This window comes from Prenolepis imparis, unplaced genomic scaffold (genome assembly GCF_030444845.1).
Source record: "Prenolepis imparis isolate NDT839.2.m4 unplaced genomic scaffold, iyPreImpa1.0 SCAF_9, whole genome shotgun sequence".
Classification (NCBI taxonomy): Eukaryota; Metazoa; Arthropoda; class Insecta; order Hymenoptera; family Formicidae; genus Prenolepis; species Prenolepis imparis.
This window is the reverse complement of record NW_028141167.1, coordinates 471,155-498,319: the sequence shown is the minus strand read 5'-3', so window position 1 is coordinate 498,319 and position 27,165 is coordinate 471,155. Positions and strand designations below refer to the sequence as shown.

Sequence of the window (27,165 nt, the reverse complement as noted above, 5' to 3'; positions counted from 1 at the left end):
TTTTAAAATGAAGAAAAACCGTAAGGATTATTAAAGCATATATATTAAATTGATATAATCTTGAATAACTGGAAGCTACAGTCTCTCGTCAAGTTGTCATTATCGACGTTTTTTTAATAATTAAAGTAGCGCGATAGATATATCCTTGACATAATACTTGTTGTGTTCCTGGCTGAGAGCAACAAGTCGTCGGTCGCGCGCCGTATGTAAATATAAAGAGATCCTAAACAAGTGCCATTAAAAGTTTGGCGATCTTTTCGTTAGCGATGTCGCGTTATCACGAATTGTAATTAAAGTTTCGAATGTGCGTACATCGAAAGAATATATAAGAATCATTTTCTCATCGATCGTGTTTACGTTATATCTCCGCGACAAGTTTTAAATTTATAATATATTGAGAATTTATAAACATTGACCTCACGATAAGCATCTCATTTAATCTTAAATTTTAATCTATATTTAAAATTTTAATTTTATTTAACTTAATTTTATTTCGAATATTTGTTCACTTGATTCATTGTTAAAAACAACTTTCTTTATTTTTGATATATATACGTATTGTTTCTATAATTTTTAATAATTTAATTTATTGATTTTGTTAAATGGGAGATTCCGTTTAATATATCGAATATATTATTCAAAATAATCTGTTTTCTACTTTTAATACAATTTTATTCGATTTTTCACTGTCGCGTGATGCTATTTCAATTTAATTTATTGATTTTATTAAATGTGAGGGAGAATCCGTTTAGAATATTGAATATATTCCAAATAATTTTCTTTCTGTATATATATATATATATATATTTTAATATGATTTTAATATGATTTACTCCATTTCTCACTGTCGTGTTATACCAGAACTGGCAAACCGCTTCATTCACCGTTTTGTTTAATTCCACTTTCATTCCGTCCCACACCCGTCCTGTTGCAATCGCGCTCGTCGGCGCGATTCGTTTCCTCCCATCTTGACGGTCTCGCATATGTTCCTCTCGCGTCGATTCGCGTCTAATTCCTCTCTAATCAGGTTTCGCGCTTACACTCTACCGATCTTCACTCGCGTAGGAGCTTTGCTTCCCGATTCACCACCGACGGTTCCCGCATCATTTCTCTCCGGTAATCGTCGCGCTGGACCGCGACGGAACAAAGTTCGGTTCTCTTAATTAAATTTCACTCTCGCCCCGCAACTCATCACGTCATTCTCGCGTAATGCGACCTAATTGCATTTTATAACTCGTTCCTCTCTCCCCCATTTCTCTTTCTCTCTCCCTGCAGTCTCGCTCAACCCTTATTCCATATTTCTTGCCTTCCGAGTATCGCACATATAATTTCGTGTATCGACTGTATTTTTTTATAAAGCCATTTGACGAATTAATTTTATTTGCAGGAATAAGTAAATAATTATGGGATTCTTTGTCTCTTCTCTGTTTCTACAAACTCTTCCCTCGATGCAACTGCATACTACTTTTATTGGTCTGCACAAGTCCGCCATTAATCAACATCGCTCTTCTGGGAATCGTCGTATCTGATCTCCCTCCTTCCTCTTTCGCCTTTAACAAACATTTGCTTTATCGTATTAGATTTCGCCGAAGTGGCGTCTTTCATTTCGATTCGCGCAGCACCGAAAAAATTTCATCGAGACGAAGGAGCACGACTCGTACATGTATATTTTTCACTATCTTTTTCTGCAAGCGATGTCGAATAAATCTCTGATTCCACAAAATCGCACAAGTGCAAAAACCTCGTATTAGATTTTTTCTTTAAACATTATATAATATAGATTGATCATTTTAATTGATATTTATTTTGATTAGCTCATTACGTTTCTTTTTTTTTTTTTTTTTTTATTAGCTTGCGTAATAGATCTCGATTTCGAATTTTATGTCTTCGCTCTCTCGTAATATACACTTTGTCGAAAGTATTACTTCAGTTACAACCGCTCCAAAAACTTTCGGCGTTTGCGTTTCTCGGTCTGTTTGACGAGACGTTAAACAGAACGCAGTCGATATCCCACGCCCGCCCGCGTTTAGGAGCGATGAATCATCATTGCAAGCTGCGGGATGTAATTTAGGAAGCCAAGCTTTCGCAAGCAAGCTTCGCTGGAGTCTGCGAGTTGAGCTCCTCTGGCAAGGATGCGGTATAATAATTCGACTTGGTTAGTTATGCATAGCATAATTTGCCAACATCCGGCAGCTCATGAATTAAAATAACTTGTGCAGCGAAACCTTTTTGCTTTTTATTGTTATTAATTACGTATCACCGTGTTTTTCAAAGTTGTCTATTTAATATTTAAAAAGAAGACAATCTCATATAAAAGATGTATACATAAATGAGATTAGACGAATTGAGAATATTTTGTCTCAATCTTTTAGAAATACTTGCGAAAGAAATATTTACGTTTTTCGCGATATTTGCCTAATTATTTAACTATTTCTTTGACAAATTTTTTTGCTGTTATTTAGATCAGATTTTTTTTACACAATTTTAAAAAGGAACAAAAACATGTGGTTTAGATTAGTTCATTCATCTCTCTTTCCCGTCCCTTTTTTCAATCATCAAATTGTATATTTCAAGCTGTCCCTAATATCTAGACTTTGTGCGACGTGAACTCGCTTATTCGTGCAGGCCACGGTTAAATATACACTTTGCACACGTGTGTAGGTGCTGGCCAGAGGGAGAAAGAGAAAGACAGAGACAGAAAGAGAGAGTCTTATTAATCTTATTCCATTCTGGTTCGAGTCCGGAAGTCGCGTTCGAGACGAGTTGAACGTCACGTTCGTTGAAGTTCTAATCGTGAGGTTTCTGTCCCCCTTAAACTTTTTGCCTTCTTCGCCATCGTTGCGTAAAAGGACCATCAGTGTTCTGTGTTCTCCAGCTCGATTTCTTATCTGCATTCCGTCCAGGTCTTCTTTTCGCGTTCGCGTACATTTTTGCTTTTATATCCCGCCGTCTTAAAAACGCAACAAACGCTCCCATTTAACCGTCATCTTTAACGACGGCGTAATTAAGCTCATTCCTCGCGGCCTTTAGCCGCGTTCCATCGTCGTCGGAAAGCCACGTTATATTATTTGGTCTCCCGCGACTTGAATCCGTCAAAACCTGACTCATCGTTGCAGTCTGCTAGAATTTATTTTCCCAAAGTACCAAATCTTTCCCTCTCATTAATAATTTGGCGTTCATTAATGACAAAAATACGTCATTTGCACGTAGACTTCAGCTTCAATTTTTAACCAAGCGTTATTCAGAATGAAATCAGAAAGATATACTCGGAACGTAAACTCTGCGAACACAAACAGTCGGAGAACGCTTGTTTTCAGGGCCTCGAAAATCATCACTGTTTTTACACCGGCGGTCGTATACTAATTTTAGAAACCGATGATTCTCCCCATCGCGCTTATAAACATGATCTCACACTATGCCGCGATAATAAAATCTGACCCGTAGTATATGCTACAATACTTGGTCGTTTTCGTCGTCATCGTCGTCGGATTACGTGCGAACCGAGCGTGGCTTCCGTAATTTCATTTGCGTCTACCTTTGTACGAGTCTCCTCTTGACAAATCTCTTCGACAAGTTTAAAATTCTTAGTTCGAATAGTAATTAATCTCATATTTTTAAATTGTTTCGTGGAAACGGTAGAATAAATTTTCCAACTTTTTCTCGCGACAAGTTGAGGCATCGATAGACTTCAATTTATGAGAGAATAGAAAAATCAAACTCAAGCTTTGATGCTACCTGAAAAAAATGTTTTGCGTATAATTTAATATATAATTTAAAGTAGCAAATTTAATTTGCCGAAATTTAAATTTATGGTTTGATTATTGTGATATTATTGAGATTTTTATTAAAAATTTCAAGTTGCGAAAAGGATAATGTTTTATCTAATTTTCAATGAAAGAGAAACTAGATATATTAATAGCTAATTAGGGAAAATTTGCAGATTGAAAGAAAGCGCATTTAATTTGGAACACTCTATATACATCGTATGTAAATACAATACTTTGCGTAATATTCGTGGAAATTTAAATTACGCGTGTATAGTAACAGCTCATTAATCATCCGTTCAACCAAACAAACTTGGTGTTGATTATTCCGTAATCACGTAACTCACGGTCAGAGATCATCAGCTGAAACAGATTACGGGTTCGCGACAGCTTCATAACAGATTGCGACTCCATGTTCATTTGCAATGTAACGAGGTCTCGACGATAGTACTCGCAATAGTAGCTGACTGTGCGTTCAGTTCCTTATCGGAGACTGCGCTCATGGCGAATGAAAAGTGTCTCATTAGTGACTGTTCTCTTCGTCGAGATATATAGTCGTGCCTTTATCAATACTATTCGACCACTACGCGGAAACTCATATAATGCGACCACTGTCTCGCATGCGATCGCGCTTTGTAGATCGGAAGTAAAAAGCGAAAGTCGGAGTAATTTAATATCTCGCGTATAAATCTTTCTTATCGTTGCAGTTTTTAACCCGCAATTAACATTGCAGAAATGGTGTTTGATAAAATCAATCGCAACATGTATATACTTGTTAACAAATTTATTACCCTCATTTTTTATTTGTAACTTTCCTGATAATTTCAACGCACATTCAACACACATACACATATATTGTCAATTATTCACACACCGCGACGATATATCAGTAACATTTAGATTAAACAGATGCCAAGGGTTAATATCCCCGATTCCGGTCAAGGGAATAGTAAAAAGGAGCACATCACTCAACCGCTAATTGTCTGTTATCGAAAACCGATGATGTACCGCGACAGCATAAAATACGTTCGAACGCCAATTTTCAATTATCGCCTCACAATAACGTCGCGTATACGGAACAAAAACCGTCTCCGTGCTCTCATTCACGTACCAGTAATCGCTAACCGGGCTCATAACGGAGATGCGAAAGAAACAAAACTGCGACGCTATTATATGAGCTGTATAACGTGACTTGCTTTCAACGTGGTCGGATGATAATGCGTCAGTTTAATGGAGCAATTATTCTTTATGAAGTAATTATCCTTTTGCCGCGGTGAATTGTCGAAAAAGTGCTTTTAATCGCGACAAACGCGAATCCAAAGTCGCGAATAAAGAGCAAGAAAAGAACAATCGAACACTCTCCATCTTTTGTCATAGATGTAAAATTAGACAATCGATTGCAAAAGCAAAGAGCGCGCGATCGAGACTCTTTAATTAACGAGGTAATTGACGTAAAAATTGAAGGAAGGCGTCGTCAGGTCTGGCGAGCTTCTTCGCGTCGAAATGTCGCATTAAGGTCAGCTTTAAAACTGTCCGTGATGCAATCCGCGATATCCAATTATCCTGCGCACGTCGCGTCGGTGCAAGAAACGCGCGGCGCTGTGCAAGGCCGCAGTCTAACAATCAGTCGCGTTCGCCAGTAGGTTGGTTCACCATCTTCCACCCTGTCGCACCCTCTCGCGAGTCCCGCGATGTCTTGGTCCTGGAGCAACGAGGTTCCGTGCGATCGGCAGTTCGTATCACCTTGCGCACCTTGCCCCGTCCCACCCTCGAGCGTTCCTCGTAAGTCGACCACCCCTGAAGAGTGCCTCTGTCTCTTTCAGCAGCAACGGGAGGGCGCCAGTATCCAGCAAGCCACCCCTGCCGCCGCAGCCGCCTCGCGTCGCCGCCCTGGGTACGTCGACGCGAGCGTCGGCGTCGGCGTCGGCGTCGCGCCGACGCGCCGCCACGGACCTCGGTAACCCGGCGGCGATCGAGATGGCGAAGGCCCGTGCGATGCAGGCCGCCCAGGAGCGCCCGGTCGGCCTGCTGGAGACCGATCTCGACGAGGCGGTGATCGACGCGAGTTGCACAAAGTACATCGCTGGTCCTACGACCGTCACCACCACCACCACCACCACCGCCGGCGCTGCAGCCGCTGCCGCTGCCGCCGCCACCGCCGGCGCCGATGGTAAGAAGACCCGTAGCCTGCTCGACCTCAACCACACCTCGGCGGCGGCGCCGCGGCCGCGGCCCGAGCACGCCCTCCACGTACCCCAGTCGCCCGTCGGCGCTTCGCACAGAAGTCCCCGCGACGACGTCGCGTCTGCCGCTACGTCCGCCATCCACCAGCGGCCCCACAAGTCCATGGAGTTCCTCCTCGACAAGGAGAACCTGCACTTTGTCAAGGTGAGTGTTGGTCGACCCTTTATCTACCGCGTAGACTCGTGTCCGCGAGACCATATGTCTCTGTGCTCATTGCGATGCGACGAGAGAGATCTAGCTAGCGCGGAAGGACCGCGACGATGACATCTCGACGAGGAGGCGGCTCTCTCTCGCTCTCTTATCGTGACGAGGATCGATAGAGGCAAAGTTGAGAAGATCCAAGGACACTCGCGTTGGATCTCGACGGGAAGAATTTCTATTTCGTGCGAATGAATCGGGCTCGCGTGAAATTGCAGAAATAAATGATTCACTCTTCAGGAAGAGGAATATTCGCGTTTTATTCAATGCTGCCGTGTCGTAACGTTAAAAATAACCGTGATGAATAGCGCGATAATATGTTAATAAAATTGTAAATGATAACCAAACATTTTTCTCTCGATTGTGTGAGGTAGTGAGGTAGAATTGATAAACTTGTGTTTTATCGAGGTTTATTTAGTGTTTCTGCAAATGAAATGAAAAATTTAGGACAAAGTGGTATCGATGAAATTAAATGAAATTAATCATTTCTATGCGGATCTGCATTGCTGCATTCACCGACACAGGTTTATGATCGATGTGTTAATTAACCCGTGTTCTTCGCTCCGTCGTGTCAGAAATTAGCATTCATTTAATTAACGTCGCGTCACACGCGTAATGTCAATGTCATCCAATGATCTCATCCGCTTATCCGACACGACTTCTCCTTTACGGCCAATGTTTCAATAGTACATATATCGAGCACGTGATGTAAATTTCAAGATAAATTTCTCTCCAGAGATTAAATTAGAAAGAGATTCTTTCTCTGCGCGATGTAAAGTCGATTTCGAGAATATATTTTAGTAGGGGAAAGAAATAGTCATTGAGCAATTAAATGAATCGATCGAATCGATTTCGAGATTCCTTCAATTTGAATCAACTTTTGAATGCGCTTTGTCTAAAGTCTACGTTTAGGCCTCATCGAGACCGATCCTCGAGTAGCTTCTCGGACAAATCGGTGTAACCGCGTCCTAGAAACCACCGCTCTAATCTCGCCGTCGAGAGAACATCGCAAGGATATCCCGAATATATCGACAGATTAACTAAATTGAGTTTTCCCGGATTCCCGAAGCGAATCTCGCCGATACACCTTCGCTTCCTCTCGGTCGGCTTGTCGTCTAGGTATACATTGCGGCGAGGATCGATAGAGGCTCCTTCCGCGATTAGGCGCGCGACGACGAGTGTCGTAGAATCTTTCTTCCGCATTGGCGTAGTTTCCCTCTTTCGGAAACTGATTTCGTTACGGTATCATCATTTTCACTTCCGTCGTCAAATATTTTGCAACTCTTTGATTGCGCGATTTTACGGTCTTTGCTCATCGAAAGAGAGGCCTGAATTTTATCCACTTTTATTCACTAAAAGGTCCTAAAAGGTCCTAAAAAAGTTTTAAGACTTTTTTTTCTACGAATTTCCAGACGATATAATTCTGCCTCGCGAAATTATTATCTCGCATGACACGATTTCGAGACTTTTGTATACAATGTCACGAAGTTATCGCGTCTACAGCTGTAGCGCACGAGAACTTGTTGGACAGAGGCTCTCTCTCCTGCTCTTTCGTCCTGCTTTCTCTCCGGTGTATTTCCCGGCAGTTGACGGCTCTGTTACACGTCTGCGAAAGATAGAGACATCGATCCCGCTCGCAACATAATTATTGCTGCTGCTGCGGCAATCTCGTCCTGGTCTCAAACGCGATCGAGACGTACATATAGACTTGGCTCCGCTAGGATAGGAGAATCGATTTTTCATTTCCTCTGTCGCCAATCGCGGGATGGACAAACTTTGACATTATATACTAAATAAACGATTGACCACTTAACCTTTTCGATATCGAAGGAGATGTGTGCGTTTCTACAATGTGCGTGTAATCGTTTAAAAAAAAATCATCTCCGTGTATTCATGAAAAATAATCTTTTAAATATAAAATCCATTTGTTTTAAATGCGCAAATTAATACAATAAATTTTTTTAAATTTAAAACGTCAGCTACTCGGGCTAAACTAGTGTAGGACGGACTTTCGAGACGCCGTGTATGTGACCTAGCAGAGCAGTAAGAGGAAGGTGGCTTTAATAAGGATCGGCGGTCATGGGGTTACGCTTCATGGGCGGATGGTTCCCCCTCTGCCCCCTCTCGATGATCGGCATCGTGAGAGTTGCGTCGATCGTTCGTTCCATTCTTTGTGCCCCTTAAACAGAGATACACACGTAATGAGGACCATTGACCCTGCGCTTTGGTTCACGCCCTTCCTTTTCACGCGTGCACACGTTTCGATCGACTCATTTTAGCGCCGGCTAAACGTCCGCTATACACGTTCTCTATAGCCGAGCTATTCGTTGCTATATTATATACGACGTTCAACAGCTCTCTTTACTCTTGTCTCTGAAAGAAATCGCGACCGAAACGAATTCTTGCTAAACGCACGAGAATGAGGACGTCGAGAGCAAGAGCGTGGGAAAGGACAGGGGAAAATTGGGATCCTCGAGAGATTCCTTTAACGAGCTTCACGGCATACGGTAATATAAAGATCATGTTCGTGGCAAATTTCTAATACAGTGACCTGTTTCGTTGAACAGCCTCTCTCGCGCGTTATAGTCTCTCGAAGAGCCAAGAAATTATACAATCGCGTGCACGCGCGATTTCCATTATTTTTTTTATTTCTTTAATTGGCGCAACTCGCGCGAGGGAAATCCTCGAGATGTTTGCTTACTCTCGGTAGTCTTTCTTCCTTTCGACATTCTAAAAAAAAGCAGGCTCCTCGCCTACTTTCTTTTCTTTCATCTTGTTCCGTCTATTCGACACTTTTTGTATCCCTTTTCTTCCTTTCCTCTCCGCCATTTTTCTTTGTTTTCCTCTGTTTTGCTTATTACGTAACGAGACGAAAAGAACGGAGCGAGGACCTTCGAGGAAGAAGGAATTCGGGTGGGTAACGAGGAAAGAGGGGAGGGGATGAAATCTCGCGACAGGTCGATAACCCTTATGCGCATTCTTCCGGAGTCGAGAGAGAAGGCTCGACAAAGTACTCGCTTCTACAAAGAGGAGGACCACCTTGCAGAGGAAGAAGCGACGTGCAAAAGTGCTTTGATCCGCTATATCCGCAATCTATCTTTGAAGATTCGCGACGACGTAAAACGGATCGGCCAATCGCCCAATTAGATGGGTCAAAAGTACGGAAATGACTCATTTAAAAAAAAGTCATTAGATTCAGGCAACGATACATTTATTAATTGCTCGAGAAATCTGTTCGCCCATTATTGCGAGATAATCGATAGCCGTTTAGATAAAAATATCACTTCAACGTATCGTGCGATCCTTATTGCTGTAAAATAGCAACGAAGACTCGACGATAAAGGAAACTGCGAGTGTCGTGAAATCCTGGAAAATTATTTTTAAATCGTTACAAAATATCTCTAGCTAAAAAGAGAGAGAGAGATAGAAAATTACTTTTAATCTACACGACAAAGAAACGTATAAAAAAAAAGATTAAAACATATCCGAGGATCTTTACATATAATAAATTAGAGCCTGTTTATGATTATATCAAAGTGTAGACATTTTCGCGAAAATATATACCTATATTTAAAAATATTGTATAAAATGATATAAGTAACAAACTACTTGCCGTTATATAAAAACCTTAATTAGCCTTACATTAGATAGAACGATATATACGGTTAATCTCTAGCCATTCAGAGGGCAAGGTGGATCAACGGAGGAAATCTCAAACACGGTCACGCGACTTTCTGGGCCGCGCTCGATGCAAATATTCAGCTTATGTCCAGCGGGTCCGTGGCTTTAACAATGCCTCCTCCCTCCTCGTGCTCTCTTCAGCTTCCTCCTCTCATCTCGCTTCTACCAGCGTGGTATATTGATCGACCAACATCAACGGCAGCGGCTCGTCCCGCTTGTCTATGTATGTGGGTGCTCTTGCGCGCGCGCGTTTCTTTGTATACGTGTATTATGCGCGTTTTCACATATAGGAACGCGTAAAACCGATCTCTCTCTCTCTCTCTTTTTCTCTCGTTTCGCTTTGTGCATTCCGCTCCGTCTCCACTAAAGCGCGAATCTGTGCCACATTGACCCGAAGGCGATATCGCTTTTATCCGACTGATGTTATCCCGTAGAGAAATTTGTTTAATCTCTCTCCCCTCCCCCTCCTTTCTCCTCGATACTTAATCTTTGGAAATTAAAGGAAAAGGCAGAATTTTTTATAAGTTTTTAATGACGATTCAGGAATTTTTGGAAAAGTTTACCATAGATTTAGAATAGCCGATCACTATAATATTATATATATAAAATTATTATTATTATTGAATATTTATCGACACAAAAATTTAATTAACGCGCATCTTGGGAGCGATAAATATTCCAATAAATTGATATTATTTATACTTTGCAGTCCTTTGAGCGTAACGCGCTGCGCAGATATCCGTGAAAGGATTAAAATCACCTCGCAATTATATCTTTGCGCGATTCCGACGTCGAGCCTATTACGTTCATTATCGCGATGTATTAACCGTCGAGGTAATTTCTTCGAACTGCGGACTTGGAAATGAAGCCGTCGCCCAAGTGCCGCGAAGTATTTTCCTTCTCGACGACGATCGCGTTGGTCATAAACATATACATATACGTGGCGATGTAAATTTTTCATTTTATTTATTATCCGATTATGCGCGGATAATCTCTCGCTAGCTGGGCTACAAATAGCGCTTAATCCGCTGAATAAAATCCAATTTAATTACACGTCGCGTATCCGGAAGTATACTATCGAACATTTTAATGCGCGTCGCAGCGCCTATCCGTTTGATAACTTGATTGTTTCGTAATACGAGATGTATAATTCTGCGACGTAATATAAACGTTGTGCACTCGTGCGGATATGCCTGTTAGCGTGAAATTGTTCGTGAATTCTGTGCGATTCGCACGATCGTAACACTCTTGTTAAATTCCGTCGTCGGACGTTGGGTCACGAAACCGGAAAAGCCGCGTAAATTCGCAAAGCGACGACGAGGGATTCGCCGCTTTGGACGCATTTTTATATGTCGCGGATTCGGAGATAATGCGCGTCTAATTGGAATTTTTTTAATTTCCAACCGTGATTTACGCGCACGCAACAACAAAGTTTACCGTCTTGGAATAAGGAAAGGATTAAGGGGGTCACGGTAAAGTCAATGACTCACGTGGAATTGTCTGTTTGCATTCGATGAATATGCCACCGCGATAGTCATGCTTGGAATCGTCAGCGGCCGACAAAATATGTCAAGTATAGTCGATGTATTTAATATACACGGCATTATTTTCATTTTAAAAAATCTATAAACTAGAAACGAGGCGCGAATTAATTTCTGAAATTAATGATGTAATTAGGGGATCTAAATTAGACTCGAATATATAATTTCTCAAATTCTCTCTCTCTCTCTCTCTCTCAGCTTTTCGGAGCTTTCGCGCAAACTTGGTCGTAATCTTGTCTCGTGTTACGCGAGATCCTCCGACAATTTGCCTCGACTTGGGTCCCAGTTCTTCCGGTTCATTTGCGAAATTACGTCGGGAATCGCGCCAGAGTCCGTTTGTTTCTCGTCTCGTCTCGGAAATTGTGCCGCGTGTAGTTTCTCGCAAATCGATTCAAAAGTATCTGCATTGCACCTGCATGTGCACCCGTATCCTGCACGCACGCATTGCAATTGGCATGTCGAGATCGAGAAAGGAATCGGCATTCCACTAACTAGACGTATATCGCGTTTATCATTATGTAAACGCGCGGGTGCGCGCGTTAACAATATATGTTGGAGAATAAATTTACAACAAGATATAATGGTAAATATTAAAAGCTAGTATGTGTATACAAATAATACATGGATCTGTGAGAAATGAATGTTAGATTTATATAAAAATTAAAATATTTATATAACCTTTCAAGAATGAAAAATTTCTCATTTTTCTTTCGTAAGAATTGTAATACACACTTATATATCCATATATAGAACCTTCTTATACAATATGAAAATACGATTTTTTTCATTTTTTTTTAAATTTTTCTATAATTTTTTAATCAGTGAGATACAAAGAGTAGGTTTGTTATCGAGGACTATGCAGAAACTGATCCTTTGTTAGCTACTCTTGTGTCGTCGCTGTATTTGACCTACTTTAGCACCCTATTTCGGGTGAAAGATCTTGGCATATAATAGGGGAAGCAACTCCATTGCAGAAGGGCTGGCTTTAATTCGCGTGACAGCTTGAAAGTGAATCGATGCTGAATTTCATTCGCAAAAATCTACTCGATCAACTTCTATATATAATATATAATTGAAATTTTTCTTTACAAGAAATAACATGAAGAATTTTTTAATGACAATTACGTGGAAACTATGACAACTTTTTGATTAAAACGGCAGTTTTTGAACAAAACAGCGGTTCTTTCGAGCGTTGATTCCGCAAAATCGCAGCATTGATTGCGTTAGATCACTTAGCCGAGTGGCGAAAGAAAGAGGCAGTTGCGTGAAACGTTAATACCCGCGACAGGCAGGAAAGTCCGAAGGCCGAGCGAGAATCCGCGACGTGTGGGCGCTCTTCGTGCCCACGTGTATCTACGACGAGTTGTGCCACGTGCAGTGTCGTAAACATCGAGGGACTGATGATATTTATTACGATTCAAAGCCGCGTGAATAAAATTGTTTCACGGCTTTATCGCATATTTATATGTTAATCGAGTTGATAATTACGATTGTGTTCCATATAAACATTGATTTTTATCATCACTCGGGAATTTCTGGCGGTAAAAATTCACAATTATATATATATATATATATATATTTTTACGTCGACTATATATAGGCTGATTACACGCGTCGACTAAATTAACACTTTCCGATTGATCGCAGAGGTCATTGTGAAACCTAGACATTGCAGCGTTTCGCATCAATGAACGTAAGAATCTTGGACTAGAAAGTTGCACGACAAAGGCTGCATATGTGACGCACGTGATTCTCGTTGGTTACTCTTTTCGTTCGTAATAAAACGATGACTTTTCGTTCTCGTAAAGCGCGACTCTGTACACGGATCCGTTCACACGCGTATTTATGAACACGCGTGTCGATGTATCTGCATATGGTCTATGCAGCAGGCCACATACGTGCTGCATATGCCAACGGCGACGCACATAGCTTTGCGTAGGCGATATTTTAGCCGGAATGTATCGCGTGGCTTTAATAAACATCATCAAAACTGGAAAATAAGGTATAATCTGCGAAAGTAAAATGTGGGTGTGTGTGTTTATGTGCAAGAAGATTCGATTAGGAAATGGGAAGATGGAGTTTTCATATTGGTTTTTATAATTTTATATTTTAAAATAAAATATGACTTAATTAAACACTCGTTTACGATTAAAATATCTCATCAATCTAACTCTCAAAGCACGAAAAACGTAATACTTTTGCGAGTTTATTTGCGAGTAGCTCCGCTATTATCAGCTGATTAGCTAATTCAGCTATTTTAGTTATCATTTTTTTCTTAAATTTTCCCGATACGCTTCGAACCAATATTCCTGCGATAAAGCGGCGGAGAAATTATTTAGAGGAATTATGTATTTACATAGGATGATTCTCTGCGACTTGAAAGTTTCGAATGGCCGAGGAAAAGTTCCGTGCAACTTCCGCTCTATGGATGTGGGTGCATTATTAATGTCAGCCTTTGAAAACAATTGCAATCGATGATGGTTAACAATGAATGGTAGCGGCGAAAGTCTCGATACGGGTTTCCTTTATGCTTACGACTATAGGATCGCGTTGGGCAAGACTATGTCGTATATATATATATATATATATATATATATGTGCTACGATCGTTAACATTTTGTCGTGAATGTCTACTAGCGAACGATAAAAAAATGGAGAAAATTCATTTTCTCGCAGAATTATTTTCCACGCATTCGAAATTTAATTAAAATTATTTAATTAAGTTTGTATGGATGCATATATTTTTTAATATCGGAAAAAAATTGTTTTATAATTAAAATGCGTTTTATTTACGAGAATTTGCGCGTGTGAAAAGTCGAAGAAGCTTGGATATTATCGAGACATCATAGGCATGCCCGATGTGCCTCGGGGCGATATCGGATGCAGCGGGAACAGGATGCACATCGACGCGACGCGTATGCACTTATAGCGAGAGAGACGCGGGGTCTTTGGCCGCCTAATGGCCGATGCTTCGCATTTATGCCGTCTTTGAGGTGGCTTTCCCCTAATTCGCATCAATTGACTACGCGAGGACGACGCGACGAAAAGGGAGAGGACGGTATGTGAACCGTAATTAAAATTAGCATCGTCGCATCTCTTAAGCGCTCTGAAACACGAGATGTTCGTTGTGCAACGCGATATCGAACCTTGACGCTGTTTTTTTTCCATCAGGCGATGCTTAAACCTTGATGTCACCTTTGATTCCACTTCTCCGATAGCTCGTTCTATATTTTAATCTCTTCTTCTTATGTTAGTCTCTAAAAATATATATATATATGTATATATTTTATATATTATATATATGTATATATTTATATAATTACATCAAAGATATATATAACGTATAATAATTAATAGATTATTTATACATTGCGGAAAAATTAAAAGATCTTGCACTGTAAAACGTTTGGCGAATCGGGATTTTTACTCTAATTACATTAGCGGCGACTTTGGCATCGATTTTATCAAAAATTTAGCGACTCGCGAAATCGATCCTGTAAAGCGAACTCGTTCTATTCGCATTACATAAGCGTTCCCGTCACATTTCCGCACACGAATCGTTTCTATCCTGTTTCGTTCAGCCTTGGCCTCATAATCCGAGATTTGTATTACCGCCGTCTGCACGAGATTCGGAAATGGACCAAGAATATTCAGTCCTCGTATTTTTTTGCTAATGCAAAAATATCGTGGATATTTCTAAATCGAAATGCGAAATTACCTTGTAGGTTCTCAATTTAGATTAAGAACAAAATTTGAGGGAGAATACATTCATTAATTATGCGTGCATTAATAGAATTTGTTTTTTAATCGAATAAAATTTTCTTACGTTTAAAAATGATTTTTAAATATAAACTATACATATATATTAATTTACTCGCATTTTATACCTAATTAATTATTTAAAAGTTAATTTTTAAGATTCTACTTGGAGCAAGAAATGTGTTTCAATTTTTGCAGAGCATTTCTTCGAGTTAATTTTATAGTTTCTTCTTGTGATTTTAACGAATATGGGTGAATACGATTATTCCGAGAGAGTTCCGAGAGTCTCTTAAAACAACGTTAGAAAAGAGGTTCAAGTTGAGAAAATATTTGTGTGAAGAACGTACATACTATTCGAAAAATACAACGATAATTATATCGAAAATATCTCGAAAAATATTTTTATTAAGCCGATGCGCACACGTGTGCGTATATATGTACACATTGCACGTATCCGTTCCTTCGCTCGATGACGAAGAGACGTGGAAACCATTCTGATTTAGTCCCGTTAGACTTTGTACATGAAAATCGCATACAGATTCATTACACGCATCCGTTATGTGGCCCTCGCACGATTAGCATTGAAGTTAGGTAAGACACAATGAAAAATATGAAGAGTGACACATCTCCAAATGGGAGAATCGATATCTGTCAAAATGGAAATAAAAAAAATTGTGAATTTTCTGAAGATAAGATATGCGTATGTGATATTTTTTTATGGGAAATTAATGACATTTATGGCCTGCATTTGTGGAATGTAGCTTTATAGTGTCGTCTGAAAATGTGCTCTGAAAATAGAGGCGGGTCCGTATGAATAAAATGGAGTGTCGTGTGTCGTTCCCAGATCGGCGATCGCTCTCGACGCGTCTCGGGGGATTCGCATCCTCGATTACAGATCCTCGAGTAGCGACCGCAACGCACGATGACGGCAGCTCACGAGTTCATTAATAGCGTGGCGTGTCGAATTTTGATCGAGAGCGCGGCGAGAAGCTGCGACGAGGAGCTCGTCGCGTCGACCTTGGCGCAGGTTTGTCCCTGAAAACTTTCAAGCAAAGCAGGATCGATGTTTCGCACTATGCTTCGCACGACAACTACATTCTCTCTCTCTCTCTCTCTCTCTCTCTCTGTGTACCACCACGTCACCGGATGCTCAAAACTCGAAACGAATCGCGTCTCCGCTTCATCGATTTTTCTTCACGAACATTGAGGGACATATTTTGTAGGAACTAGATTAGTTGTATCTTTTTTGTGCAATAGATATCACATAGATACACAAAATAGGTTGTGTGAAATAAATATTTGTTATAATCACGTAAGTTCTAGGGGATTATAGGATTATTGATAAGATAAATGAATTATTGTTGAGATTTCATTGCTCTAATTTTTCAATTATATTTTCTCCCGTCGTTTTCCGCTATCTTGACCCTCCAACTTACGTGAGGAAGAAATATTTCTTTCAATTTATCGCGAGAGACATTTGCCTAATTAATTGCACAATAACTTACGAACGCAAACACGGTCGTTTGTCATTGCAGCCGCCAGAGAATGAGCTGCAGAAAGTGGGCGAGCGCGTGCCGAGCGAGCACGAGCTCAGGGTACAGCGATCGTTGCAACGGCTCAACGTGCCCGATTGGTACAAGAATTCACCCGCCGCTCGCGACGGCTTCCGGCTGAAGAGGCACTCTGACGCTTCGCAGCACGGGGGATGGCGCGCCCTCGGCTCCAAGACCACCTCCCTGTCGTCCCTCTCGTCGTCTTCCAATCGACAGCCGACCACAGGTGAGTCTTACCAAAGTCATCTTCAACGTACAAATAATATAATAGGTTTAAAAAAAAATATGTTTCGACATTCTTCCATTCTTTATGTGTTGCAGGTGCCCTTTTAAGTCCCAGTCCCACGCCACCCGTATTCTCGAGATGGAGTACCAGCTTGCTAAACAGCGCCGGCAGTTCACCCGCGAATTCGGCCAGGTCGTCCTTCAATCATCGACAGCCCTACTTGGGCTGGCGTTCTCAGGAGCGACTGACCAATCCGCGCACACCGGCGGAACGTCTTGCTCAGGGTATTCTTCCTCAGTTGCAGGCCGCAAACAAGGTGAGAAAAGAAGAAGAAAATTAATTCCTCGGTCGATTCTTTCTCATTACCTGCGATAATTGTCTTTTATTCGCCGCGAACGCCAAGTAAGATAAATGTCGCGTAAAGATCATTTACGTTACCGTTGACGTCACGACTTTCCTTACGTCAATCTTGTATTTCCGTCCCCCGTAAATCGATATTCACGAATGTTAATAAATTTGTGCTCGCATTTCGAGCTGTTTTACTACCGTTTATTCGAATTTTGCGAATAAGGATTAGGTTCGAATACCAACGACACGACACTGCATGTGTAACCTCTCCGGTCCTGGTTTCTTTGCCTACATGATATATCTTGTTCTTTGTACGGTTCGCTGTCGCTTTCTAAAATTAAACATTCTGACAGGAATGCTCCCGTCTTCTTGCATCTCTCTTTCATAGTTTGACCGCAGACAGACATTTCGTACAACCTATATATACTCTTTTCACGATTACATTTTAAAGCTCTTTCTCTTGTGATAACTTCAAATTTTATTTAGTTAATAATTTCAAAAGATTAATAAATAAATATCACAAGACTTGCATCCATTATTAATGACAGATTGTTTTATATAATTTCTAAAGTACTTAATGACGATTCATTTGTCAAAATTAATTTAAATCGCAAGAGGTTAATCGCGTCTGTAATGAATCTTTGAAATGAATCGAGCGATATCTTTGTTTCGCAGCAACAGCAGCAGCAACAGACAACGAATCAGCAGTTGGAGGTACGAAACTCGATAAAGGAGGTGACCTCGGCCATCGTGCACTACGTGCAGAGCGGTCAGGAGGTCGGAGGTGGCGGTGGCGGCAGACTCTCGCCGCGACCTCGACCTGAAGATTGGGACGACAGGGGCGGAGCGAGGTCTATTAGCCCCAGAGGTGAGCACTAAATCGTCCCCACAGCTACCAAAAAAAAAACAAAAAACAAAAAAAATACGATCCTATCAACACCACAACCAACCATCACCTTTGCTCTCCGTCACGAAGGTAATTTTGAGTTCTCCTATTTTCTTAATGTCTTCTTTTGTCTTCCTTTGCAAGCTGCCTCTCTTTTTCTCTCTGTCTCTGTCTCTCTCTTTGTCTCTGTATGCATCAAGTGGCTCTTCGCATCGCTGAGGTCAAAACAGGTCGGTCTTTAACATTTCTTCCTCCCCCCCCCCCCTCAACTTTTTCAGATAGAAGACATTTTTCAGTGTTTTCGGCGGTTCTATTTCATTCACCAAAAGTATGTCACGAAATATTTTTTCACTCTATCCATTAAACGCCCTTAGAATTCTTTATTCAATTCCCAGCTATTACATTACAATTGACTAACACAATTATTATTAATGCGAGCCGCATTTGTATATAATATTCTGAATTAATGGAGAAATTATTAATGAAATTAATTGTTAGTAAAGTTAATTATGAAATTAATATAGGAATTAATTATAAAGTTTTAATTATATTCAATTGAAAACTAAATCGATTCTATTTCTCGTTAAAAATATACCTAAAGTATCATTAAAAAAAAACATTTTTTAAAACATAATCGTCGTGAATTATATGACAATCACATTCTGAATAAGGTGTCGATTTTAGCACCGGATAATCTTTCATCAGACCCATCTGACGATGGATCGATCATTCTTCCGAGAAACTATCCTCACTGATAAGAGTTCTCGGAATTTTTGCGCAAAATCTGTGCTTTTATACTAATTACAGTCGGAAGAATGAAAAGTATAGGACCGACAGCCATTTCTTCATAATTTTCCATACGGAAAATATCTATATATATTCTATTAATAAACATTTTTTGTCAACAAAATAGTAAACCCAATATATAAAAATTAATATTAATATTATATTTTTGGCTATCATATGTCGAAAAAATATTATTTGATATTAAATAGTGACATTTAGTGAGAGAAATTATTTGCAAACCATGTTTCAACTTGGAAACGCACAACTACTGTATTTCGGGATCTAAATGATTTGAGTTAGCAGATCGTGACCTTCTCATCTCTAGACAATCTCGACGCTGTGATGCGATTCGAGAGTGTATCGTCGAGACAAGTCGTTGCTATTTCGATAGTGTCTCGTGGCCGTCGTCACCGAAATAGATTACCCTGAAATTCGGACACCCTTCCCGGCCTTCCTCCTCTCTTCTCATCTTCTCGATGCGAGCGAATTCGCGCTCGTGTCGTTTTTTTTAATGAGATATGATTAGAAATAAATTGAATAATTGATATAAGTAGTGAAAGACTTTACGTGTAAAGTCGCAATTATAAAGTTCTGTCTTTTATCGTCTGAAACTTTGATAAACTTGTTATCTTTCCAATGGAAAGTTGATGAATTGATGCAATTTGTTATTTTAACTAACGCTTATGATACTAACATATACTAACATTGATAATAACAGACAATAATTCGCTGCTTACTTTTAACTTTTTTCACACAATTTGATATTAACAAAACTTTTACATGTGCCAGCTTTATATACTAATTATTACTTTTTAAGATAGATATAGACGCGCGCGCGCATAAATACGGATTTTATTTTTACATAATATATAATATTTTATAATTATATAATATTATAATATTTTATAAATATAAATTGGATATAGTAGTATTTTCTACGGACATATACATACGATTACATCGTCCCATTCGTCAATCTACTTGCAATTATTTTTACTTTTCTTCGTTATTCCGATGTATACCCGTATAATGCTTCTGCTACTTAAGGCGATTACGCGGTCAATAAAAGTAGTTAATGCCCGCATCGCCTAATTATTTGAGAGATCCTTAACAAAAGAGATTATAAATCCCCACGGTATTATATAACGCGTATGCACAATAGTTTTCTCCACGATGCTTTTGCGCGCTTTAAAAATACGATAGTTACTTATTGAGCTTTTATCTATTGTGCAAAAATAAATTTTTCGTAGATGCATTAACGTATTTTTTTCTGTGTATCAAAATTTTGCTATAGTCGGTTGAAATATTTGAAGAATAAATTTCTCAATTATAAGAATCTTGAATTTGCTTATAAAATCGGCTATTAATATATTTCTGTAAATTCGAAATATAATATTGACATACGTACGAAATGTCACAAGATATTTCATGACATATTGTTATTTCGAGAAAAGCAATGCACATTTTTTTTTAAATTAGAAATTTTTTAAGTAGATAGGATTTTTTAAAACACAGAATTGGAAAACGCGGATAAGAGTAGTGTATATAAGAGTAGCCTCGAAGGGTCGTTGATGGCCCGGGCCTAATCGCATTTGTGTCGGCACCTCGAAGGGAGCGTGAGGCTGTGCTGGATGGAGAGCTCGTTCGTCGGCACGCGGCCCGTGGACTCGCCGGAGACGCCTATGAGCCTGGCGACCGACCAGGAGGCGGGCGACTGCTGCAACGCGGCCGGCACCGAGTCCTGCAGCTGCCAGGACTCGGCGGCCTCCGGCCTCTACCTGGACCTGACGCCCAGCCGGGACGACCTGCGTCACCATCAGACGTCCTCGGCCGGCCCGTCGCCCACATCCTCCTCTCACTACCATCATCATCACCATCATCATCATCAGCGTCATCAGCATCGCCAGCAACAGCAGCACAAGCAGCAGCAGCGTCATCACCGCGGTGAGTTGCTGCTCGCCTAGCGGACGCGCGATACTTCCGGCTACTATTTCCGCGCCGAGCGCGTAAAGCTGACGAAGACGTTCCGATGGAGGGAGTCCTCCGCCCTTCCGCTCGAATCTCGTACGAAGCAGAGTCTAATTCATTTTTTGGCGAAATTGGAGAAAAAGAAGCGTATAAAGACGACATTAATCAATTTAATATCGATATCGATATTAATATTGATTAATCTTGTAATACCAAGTAACGGAAATTAATTAATTTAATTGTTATAATTAAAGAATTAAATCGCCGCGGAAATTCTCTCTCTCGAATTCGTCACAAAAGAGATTCCCCCATTCATCTAGGATCTCGAGCTTTTTTTGCGAGCTACTCTGTAGACGCTCTTTAAAAGGGTGACGTTTGCTCGTCGCGCTTTCATCTCGTCGGCGTAGGCGCAGAATCCCCCGGAAGGACTTTCGTAATTCTCTCTGTCTCTCTCTTTCTACGAAGAGCTCTTTATCGTCATCGTGACGGCGATTAGAGCTTACGCCCACATATCGATAATCGTTATCTCCCTCCGTCCTCGTTTTCGTCAGTTTATGTCACGCGCTCAGTCGCGGTCGCAGGTATGCGAGACTTAATCCAGCTTCCAGGATTCGGCTAATTAATTTGCAAAGCCGACTCGAGCCCCAACATATTACATATCTATATATATATAATATACTATCATTCTCTGGCGAAACAGATAAGACGATAAGACTGTGTATATTCGTTTGAGAGCTTTCTTACGCTCGAGACTGAATCCCGATAGTTAAAAATTCTCGGTGAATAATACATCCGATTTTTTCATTCATTGACAATTTTTACTATCGAGGATGACTTTGGCGAGTGAAACTCTCAAATGGGGTTCACTCAAGCTTGATCAAACGGCGAGACTCGAGATATAATGGCGACAAAATGATGAACTCTCGTTGCGTCGATATTCAACGATTTGTTTATATCAATGATGGAGTTTCTATTGAGATTAGGGTAAAATTTACGTTCGAGGATAATTTTTTTTTTCGAGGAAAGAAAGAAAAAGGGGTCGAAAATACGGAAGGAAGGAACGAGCATTCTCGAGTCGCGCTTTTCGCAGAGCAGACTTTTCGCGCGCAGCGAGAACTTGATATATTAGTAAATTCTCTCCATTCCACGCGCGTTCTCTCGTCTCTCGTTCGCTCACTCTTCTCACTCTCGTCGTTGCTCATGCGAGAGAGCTCATCGTGATGAATTTTGTAGAATACACTTTCTTACTTTGTTTACGACACGTGTGTTGACGACCCTCCGCTCCCCTCCTCCCTTTGCTGATAAAGAGTATGATTGAAAAGAAAAAGGCGCTCTCCCCCAGTACCATATTATGCGAGATATTAATTTAACCCCCACTTTTCTCTCCTCGCCAACTTTTGTCAGTAGTTACTTGCATTCATGTATGTTTACTGTAAAACTGTCCACAAACTTTTACGTTAACGCCTGTAGAATCTGTACAGGTGCGTGTATTAATTAGGTTTAATTATGCGAATCGCGCACATCGTTCATTATGTGTTGCAAGTGCGTTGATATTATTATTATTATTATTATTATTATCATCATTATCGTTATTATTATCATTATTATTATTATTTTTTAAGTATATTATTATTATTGTTACTATTTTAATTACGACACTCGGAAGCTCGCAGAATCGTCCGCGCCTTCTCCCTTGTTGTGCCTTAAAGATCTTTTTATTTTGTAATTGATGTACATTGCGCGTGATTATAGAGATATAAATTCGATCGTTTGAATGATGGGACGCGAACGGAAACGACGATTCTGCGTGCCCGATTTTCTCGCCTGTTTCTTTCTCTTTCTCTTATTCTCTTTTCCTTTTTTCTTTTTCGAACGGTTCCGTACTTATTGTCCGGACACACATCAACGATTATCATTTGTCTGTGTAGAGCGTAATTATTACCCTTGGCAACAAAAAATAAATTATTGTCATTATTATTTGTGTTCTCTCCGTAAATTTGTTTGCTCCTGCGTTCATCTCTGTCTCTCTCTCTCTCTCTCTCTCTCTCTCTCTGTGTCTCTCTCTCTCTCTCTCTGTGTCTCTCTCTCTCTCTCTCTCTCTCTCTCTCTCTCTCTCTCTCTCTCTCTCTCTCTCTCTCTCTCTCTCTCTCTCTCTCTCTCTCTCTCTCTCTCTCTCTCTCGATCATTATTTTTTTTTCTCACTATATATTTTGTTTTTAATTAAATCGGTTTTAATTTCATAATCTTAATAAACGAAATAATGTAAATAAAAATAAGTAACGTCTAAATTGCGAGCTATCGAAGAGTTTATCGACACATAAATATCGTGCATGTTTGTATATGTATATGTATATTTTTTTTTAAATAGCCGATTTACATAATAGCACGGTCACTTTTGCGCGAACCTTTCTCTTCGATCACATTGTGTACCACTGTGTTCTGCTTGTGTCACGGTAAGTGCTGCAGAATTTTGTTGCCTCCTTGACTACGACTCAGTCAAGAGCGTTTCTGCGTTATTTTCTTTCTTTATTTATAATTCGATAGCCATACTTATGCGCGCGTAAAGCACAATCGATGACATTGAATATTGACAATTTGCAATCGTGAAGATTTAATCTGTCGCTAAACGTACTTATCTATTGAACTGCAAGTTTAGGCAACTGCAGTTGATACATATCGCACGGTCTCTGTCGCATTTATCATTGATGAAGAGACTGCAAGGATTCGCTTATCTCTCTCCCTGATAAGACCAACACTTTTTTGTTCGAGGAAAGGAGAAAATTAACAAAATTAATCCAAGGTGTAGGAATGGGGCAGGAATGGATCGCTTTATATTCTTATAAGCAATAACGATGAAAACTTGGAAAACTTGGATTATTCGATTTGCACTTGGATATAGTATATATATATATACACATACTCATATATAGATAAAGCCTAGCTTTGTAAAAGGAGATTAATGACATCGCGTTAAAAGGACAACGAGAAAGTGATCGCTTTATTATTAATCACAGAATTAATATGGAAAAAAAATGAGACGCTTATCTCTCTCTCGTTCTCACCCCGATCAAGAGATAAACATACACACACACACACACACGCATATACTACATACACATCTACATATACACACATGTACAACATACGCGCACTTTCGAGGCCAAGAGGATGACGCAAAACCTCTCTGTCTCTTCTTTACCCCCGCATGAAACCGATGATCAGGATCGGGCCAGAGCGATACGGACGAGGCGATGGCGACGGCAGCTCTTCTGCGGAACAAACCGAGCCCGGGCTCCACAACCCTGGAGGACGTACTCGACTCCCTCCTGGGACTGCCACCCGCGTCGCGTACTCCGAGTCCTGGTCCGGGAGGACCCGTCGTGACCGCCACGTCCGCCATCCGTCATCGTCATACGAACGCCGCCGTCGGCCAGGCGAAAGCCGGGAAGAGCTGCAGCGACCTACGCCAAGACCTCCAAGGTAGGAGGACTATGTAAGTTTTCGTTCTGATCGCCAAGATCCTACCGAGAGACGACCAACCCTCTATTCTACGTACCCGAATTCTACCCCGAAGAGCGAACGCGTGCGCATCGAGTGTCTCGTAAGGACCTATCTACGACCGAAAGAGTACGCCGTAAGAAAAGATTTATTTCTTTATTTATTTTTTTATTTATTTCATTTTATGTTTTATTAAAAAAAAAAAAAATACTTATTTTGTCAAAATGATTTTTCGCAGGTACCAATTTTCCTATCGTGTATTTTCAGAGAAGAAGCTTTATTTCCGCAAAATTTTCTTTCTCAGCGCGATAAAGAAATCGTGATGTGTATATACGTTTTCTCGGGACATCTCGATGTACACGGGATCGATTACGTATATTCTGCTTCGCGATGCAAAAGCAGTAATTTGCGTTTCTCTTCGCCTCGTCGACCGCCTCACCTTTCACTCGTGCGGAGACTGCACTCGTAACTTGAACGGGGAACCAAATTCGCGCACTCGAATGATATACTCAAAATTACATACATCATATATCATCTATATATATTTATACATCCCTATACATTTTTTACATTATTATCGTCACAGAAGTAAAAATAACAAAATTATTACTCTGAAAGAGAACCCTAATTTCATCATAAAGAAACACCAAGGAGGACAAAATTAATCAAGATTATACAAAATTTTATTTTTTAACTCGGGTCTGGACTCTTCAGTCTCCGAGCTCGATCATCAACTTATCGAGAACGTCGTCTGTGACATCAAGAAGAGGCGACGACGCGCGTCTCGATGACTCTTTTCTCTCTATGTTCCTCTCTCGCCGAACTCACGTTCTTTTGCACCTTTGCAGAGGCGAGCCTAAGGGCGTGTAAAGCCCCTCGCGGGGTCGTAACCATCCCCGAATCCGAGGACAAGCTTGGCCAGCAGCCGCTCGCTGCTTATCGCGCGAATGATTAGGCGAGCGCATGTGATTAATAACACGAGCCGAGACGGAGATCGTAAGGCAACAATCATCATCCAGACTCTCGACACACTCTTTCTCTCTCTTGTATTTTTTCTCTATCTCTTTCTCTCTCTACAAGTCTGTCACTCTTTTTAGCAACGTTGTTGAACACTATCCTGCAATCTACTTTCATCCCTCTAATTTGATTGCGAATGTTTGATTACGAGTTATGGAATTTTGTAAAGCACAGTGTTGTAAATTTTATCGATTAACGTTTCATTGCGAAAAAAAAGAAAGAAAGAGTGCAAAAAAGAGAGTACAGACTTTTTTTTTGTGGTTTTGTGCACAATTGATGGCACGTGCACAGCTGGAGAGGGTGGATTGGATGCAGATTTGGTTCGCTTCTATGCAAAACCTGTGGTAGTATCCAATCAGTCCTATTGTAACAATGCTTTTCGTAATTGTAATTTATATTCGACGAGTGCTTATTCACACTATGATAATTTAAAAAATCTCAAATATATATGTATACACATATTTCTTACCAGTATTTAAAATCACTTGAAAAAATCTCTGCATTTCCGTATTACAACTAATTACTTCCGTAGATTAATCTATCTATTTATGATTTCAATTAGCTTTGTATTTCTCTTTTCTAATTAATTTCGATCAAATTATCCAAGTTGCTTTAACGCTTTAGTTAGTTCTTTTGGACAATTGCTTCAGGTACAAAGTTGTGAAGCCACCACTGACACAAGCGAAATGCTAATTAAAAAGAAATTTAGATTGCTAGGATTGTTGAAGGGGGGAGGGATATATAAGTGCGTTATCAAAGAATATTATCACGCCGATCACTATCATCACGCTCATATCAGGCTTGCTTACAATCATCACGTTATTGTGCTTAACGCGTCACTCGCGCTGGCTCTCGGTAATGATGACGGAGGAAAGTGAGAACGAATTTGCGTCCCCTCGTTCAATATAACATTATTGTCCTACGCTAAATCATTCGTTGCTATTTAATAATATCATCTTGCTATATATCGATCAACGCCATCACTTTGGTAGAATCGAAGCAATCAACGAGCTCACTGCCAAATTGTATTAAATCCATATTTTGATTAACAAAATATAAATGGTAATTATGTTAGTCTAAGCAATAATGTCAAGGCCATCTCTCTTATTAATTTATGCGATAAGCGCCTGAAATTGACGTTTTATATATAAAATAAAAAAAGCTTCATATATCATCAAGAAGGATCATATACATATATCTCTTCTCATTCTTAAAGAGTTAGCTGAGAATAAAATTAATTTATTATCAGGATAAAACAGAATCTCGTACATACATGCATTAATATGATTCAAACGTAAACATTACTTGTTTACAATGTATTACTGATTCAATGGGAATGGGAATTGTGAGATACATATGTATATATACTACATAGAGAAAATTTCATTCAGTCGATTGTTAATCTTCGTCCGGAGAAGAAGAGAGAACAGCTCAAGTATCATGAAAAACGCATCTTGTATTGATTTTTTTATACCACAGATACTTGACTCATATTGGCCTCGACAAGAGATTACTTGGACTTGTCGAAAAAGAAATGAAAACTTGATCAGATAAAATATTTGGTAAAAAGCTATCTATTAGCTATCTATTATCTAGCAATTTGGGAGTGAGCTCTTAATCACGATCGTTCTCCGACCTCTCTCATCGTTCTCCCATCAACTTTCCTCTGTGTTACTCCGGTACCGTACTGACAAAG

At 40.1% G+C, this 27,165-nt stretch overlaps 1 protein-coding gene across 9 annotated transcripts in view; it reads left to right on the top strand.

Moving 5' to 3' along the window:
* The window catches only part of LOC145940475 (uncharacterized), a 48,189-nt gene that overhangs the window by 15,750 nt on the left and 5,274 nt on the right, over positions 1–27,165 (top strand). For 2 of the 9 annotated variants that reach the window (XM_083045663.1, XM_083045664.1), the window contains exons 6-11: positions 5,588–6,152; positions 16,723–16,966; positions 17,062–17,282; positions 17,990–18,182; positions 20,598–20,930; positions 24,177–24,434. In XM_083045663.1, the coding sequence (XP_082901789.1) occupies positions 5,588–6,152; positions 16,723–16,966; positions 17,062–17,282; positions 17,990–18,182; positions 20,598–20,930; positions 24,177–24,434 (1,814 nt within the window). Of the gene's footprint in view, positions 1–5,587; positions 6,153–16,722; positions 16,967–17,061; positions 17,283–17,989; positions 18,183–20,597; positions 20,931–24,176; positions 24,448–25,300; positions 25,449–27,165 lie in introns of all 9 variants that reach the window. The other 7 variants (XR_014426017.1, XM_083045670.1, XM_083045665.1 and 4 more) reach the window with 7 other exon arrangements.